This window comes from Engystomops pustulosus, chromosome 10, assembly GCF_040894005.1.
Source record: "Engystomops pustulosus chromosome 10, aEngPut4.maternal, whole genome shotgun sequence".
In the NCBI taxonomy this organism is placed as follows: Eukaryota; Metazoa; Chordata; class Amphibia; order Anura; family Leptodactylidae; genus Engystomops; species Engystomops pustulosus.
Window position 1 is genome coordinate 3560510 of NC_092420.1, and position 4615 is coordinate 3565124.

General features: G+C 45.0%; 1 protein-coding gene across 1 annotated transcript; it reads right to left on the minus strand.

Moving 5' to 3' along the window:
* Positions 1-1675: 1675 nt before the first annotated feature.
* LOC140104660 (olfactory receptor 5V1-like) lies at positions 1676-2626 on the minus strand. The gene has a single exon (XM_072128298.1). The coding sequence runs from the start codon at positions 2624-2626 to the stop codon at positions 1676-1678; it is 951 nt and encodes a 316-aa protein (XP_071984399.1).
* Positions 2627-4615: the final 1989 nt, after the last annotated feature.

The following is a 4615-nucleotide window of genomic DNA, read 5'->3' on the forward strand; positions in this document are numbered from 1 at the left end:
TTGAAAGTAAAGCGCAGACAAATACTGTTTTGGTTCAGAGAGGTCACAAAGTCACAGGGATCCTGCTTGGATCTACTCCAGATGTCAAAGATATCAGCAATATACCGTGCCCACATTTCTATGCAGTCTGAACATCCTTGAACTGGATCTCCAAATATGCTTGTTGCTTCCCACCAGCCCATGAGCAGGTCGGTATAAGTGGGATTACATGCCCAACCCATTGCTATGCCCCTGAGCTGGTGGTAGAAATTATTAGCAAACATAAAGAAGTTATGTGTAGGACAAAGTCATAGGGCCTCAACATCAATACTTACTAGGTCGGAATTAGAGTCAATAGTAACATAATCCAATCTTCTGAGTAGACCCAATGTATCTCATGTAAATGATGGTAATGAGAGAACAAATTTTCTAAGAATCTTATTGAGATAAACCACTATATCGGATTGTGGCGCATCGGCGACAGCTTTCACGCAACAGAAATCGGGGGGCGTGGCCGTCGGACAACCTGACGGATTCGGAAAAAACGCTGAATTTAAAAAATGATTTGTGTCGCAAGATCAGCACTTACATGCACCAGGAAGAAGCAGGTGAACTCCGGCGGACCTCGGCACAGCAGCGACTCATGCTGGATATCGGGCGCACGACCTTAATGAATCCCGGCAGACCCGAATCCTCGTCAGACAACGCGCCGCGGGATCGCGACTGGACCAGGTAAGTAAATGTGCCCCAATGATGTGATTCTTCACTAACCAAATTCAAGAAAACATCAATTGGTGAAGCATCTCCCAGGGGAGGCAATTGGACATTCAGTTTTTTTAAGGAGGTTAAAGTATTTGCCTGTTAGCCTATTATCATCCTAAAGGTCAGCTTAAATACCCAATTCTTTACATGTCTTAAAATCCCACCTTCTGTGGAACTTACGCCACTTAAGTTTACAAGCTAACAGATTAAGGTCTAAGTTCTTTAAAAAAACTAAGTAATGATCCCCCTGTGCTGACCCTTTACGTTTATGTTGAAGCTTCCTAGACTCAGCATCGGAGACCTCTGTTACAGCGCAGGATCCTTCAGTTTCCATTTCACGTTTCCGATAGCTCCCAATATTTGCACTATTCTCTTTATAAATCAAGAAGGTCAAAATAAAAGACGGGTCAGGAAAAGAACTGTCAAATTCTGATTACCATTGACCCAAACTCTGAACTGGCCAATCAGAACATCCAGATTTGTTAAAGATACAGGTGCTACTGATACAGACATTATACAAAAAGGTACAATAATGTCCTTCTATCTAACATCATGATTGAACTTCATACTTCATACGACTAATAAAATTAGATCTTTTTTAGATTTTCCCAAAGTCTGCATGCATGTTTTCTGTTCTCCATGAAACCTTATCTTTAACTTGGAGAAATGCAGCAAATAGCCTTGAAACCAATGTCCTAGCAACAGTCACAAGGTTTTAGGAATTCCTCATCATGACGGTGCTTATTCCGTCAGTGATCCAGAGACAGACATAGGACTCACCTGAACGAGACCCATCATAACATCCCTCTAGAAGAGCAGGTATTAGCTTCATTACAGATCATATCTGCTGTACAATGTGATCTTCTTTAGAAATGTAAGAAAAGATTGTTCTGAGCAGAGATCATGTATGGTAGACCCTGAGCAGGAGGCATCTTCATCTCCGTGTAGCGGTGTCTGGATGCAGCCGGTGTATATGTAACGCTCTCTGCAGTGCGGCCTTCAGGTCTTTACTCCTCAGGCTGTAGATTAAGGGGTTCAGTAAGGGGGTGATCAGGGTGTAGATCACAGTGACCACTCGATTCAGTGTAAGGAGATTACTTGTGTCAGGAATAAGGTAGATAAAAGTTATTGATACATAATATATGAGGACCACAGTCAGATGAGACGTACAGGTGGAGAAAGCTTTACTCTTCCCATCACTGGTGCCGATTCTGAGGACTGCCCTAAATATTCTGACATAGGGGTAAAATGTGGCAACAAAAGCTGCACTGCCAATAACAATCGCTAAAACTAATAAGACTAGAAAATTGATCATAGGATCAGTACAAGAGATCTGGAACAAATGGGGCAAATTACAAAAGAAATTCTGGATGAGGTTGGGACCGCAGAAGGTCAATCTTCTCAAACATATCATATATATGATGCAGACAAGGAAAGGAGTTGACCAAACCAAAAATGCCATCTTAGCACATGTGCACCAAGACATGACCTGAGAATAGTGGAGAGGACGGCAGATGGCTACATACCGGTCATAAGACATGGAGGACAATAATAAAACCTCAGATCCTGCTAAATACAAAACAAAGAACACTTGTGCTATACATTCTGTGAGGCAGATGGACCAGTGTTGGGTGATGAGATGGAAGAGCATGCTGGGGGCAGTGACTGATGAGTAGGACATGTCCAAGAAAGCCAAGTTACCAAGAAAGAAATACATGGGTGTATGAAGATGAGCACAAGTAACAACTAGAAGGATGATGAGGAAGTTGGAGAAGACAGTCATCAGGTAAATGAGGAGGAAGAAGAGGAAGAGGACATGGATGGTCTCCTGGTCATCTGATAGACTCATGAGAAGAACGATGGTGATGGATGTTTGATTCTTCATTTTTTCAGCTCCATATTTCCAATCATAAAACTGATGTAGAATTTGGTGGAGTAATGTCTCATAGTAAGAGATAAGGTCGTCCTTTTAAAGCTCATCAGTTCTCAGAGGAAAAGAAGCCTCAGTATCCCCAAACCTCCGCTCCACACATCAAGGAAAAATATAATAGAGTCTCAAGACATTAATATTCAAATTTATATTACTAATTATATTGAAGAATATGTGTTTCCATTCCATCCTGTAAAATACTCAATATAAAGTCTTTTTTTCTTTGCAACATCCCCACATCTCCATGTCCCGTCCTGTCCTGTCACCTCCATGTCCCGTCCCGTCACCTCCATGTCCCATCCTGTCCCATCACCTCCATGTCCCGTCACCTCCATGCCCCATCCTGTCCCATCACCTCCATGTCCCGTCCTGTCCCATCACCCCCATGTCCCATCCTGTCCCATCACCTCCATGTCTCATCCTGTCCCGTCACCTCCATGCCCCATCCTGTCCCATCACCTCCATGTCCTGTCCTGTCCCATCACCTCCATGCCCCATCCTGTCCCATCACCTCCATGTCCTGTCCTGTCCCATCACCTCCATGTCCCATCACCTCCATGCCCCATCCTGTCCCATCACCCCCATGTCCCATCCTGTCCCATCACCTCCATGTCTCATCCTGACCCGTCACCTCCATGTCCCATCCTGTCCCATCACCTCCATGTCCCATCCTGTCCCGTCAACTCCTTTTCCCGTCACCTCCATGTCCCGTCCTATCTCATCACCTCCATGTTCCATCCTGTCCCGTCACCTCCATGACCCATCCTGTCCTGTCAACTCCTTTTCCCGTCACCTCCATGTCCCGTCCTATCCCATCACCTCCATGTTCCATCCTGTCCCGTCACCTCCTTGTCCCCTCCTGTCCCATTACCTGAATGCCCCATCTTGTCCCGTCTCCTCTATGTCCCATCACCTCCATGTCCCATCCTGTCCTGTCACCTCCATGTCCCATCCTGTCCCGTCACCTCCATGTCCCGTCCTATCCCATCACCTCCATGTCCCATCCTGTCCCGTCACCTCCATGTCCCGTCCTGTCCCATCACCTCCATGTCCCGTCCTGTCCCATCACCTCCATGTCCCATCTTGTCCTGTCACCTCCATGTCCTGTCACCTCCATGTCCCGTCCTGTCCCATCACCTCCATGTCCCGTCCTGTCCCATCACCTCCATGTCCCATCTTGTCCTGCCACCTCCATGTCCTGTCACCTCCATGTCCCGTCACCTCCATGTCCAATCCTGTCTCATAGAGTAGGATCTTCGTTGCACACTATATGAAGTCACAGGTGCTCTGGAAAGGGGCCCTTGTAGTATAAGAAAATTACGGATTCCAGTCACACTGTTTATCGTGAAATGTAGAACGATTTATTGAGAATTCCTGGCAAGCTAAAGGTGACGTTTCGGTCTGACAATCGACCTTCTTCAGACTTCTTCAGACATAGTATGGGTGAACAATATTCTTACCATAAAAGTATACCACAGAAAATCATCATCACATGTAGGATTATGCAGATATCATGTATACAACTTAATAAAGATTTTAACACAAAGAAAAGGATCTGATCAACTCCATATGTGTAATGAGCTACAAGGACGTGGAAATCATATATATAAAAACATAGAATACACATTAGTAATAGAGCTTTTGGCTATTCATTATAACACAGTGAGGGATAACCAAAGTCGGAATGTAGTATATTGTGGTGGCCGGAGATAACAGCAGATACCCCTCATGTTCCATAAGTACTATACTTCACATCTGAAAAGAGAAGAGTAGAGAGGCTTACCTGTTTGCATATATAAAAACACTTGTAAGGTTGCTTATAGCAGCGTAAAGCTGAATGGCGGATGTAGGCGCATGTGGAGATAGCGCTGGAGTATGGCGGGTGGTGTTGGTGTTGAATGGTGGAGACATTACGCCCCCCATTACGCCCCGGAAGAAGCAGTG

Bases quoted from the DNA above. Each gene is read 5' to 3' on its own strand.
- LOC140104660 (XM_072128298.1), bottom strand. From the start codon at position 2,626: ATGAAGAATCAAACATCCATCACCATCGTTCTTCTCATGAGTCTATCA.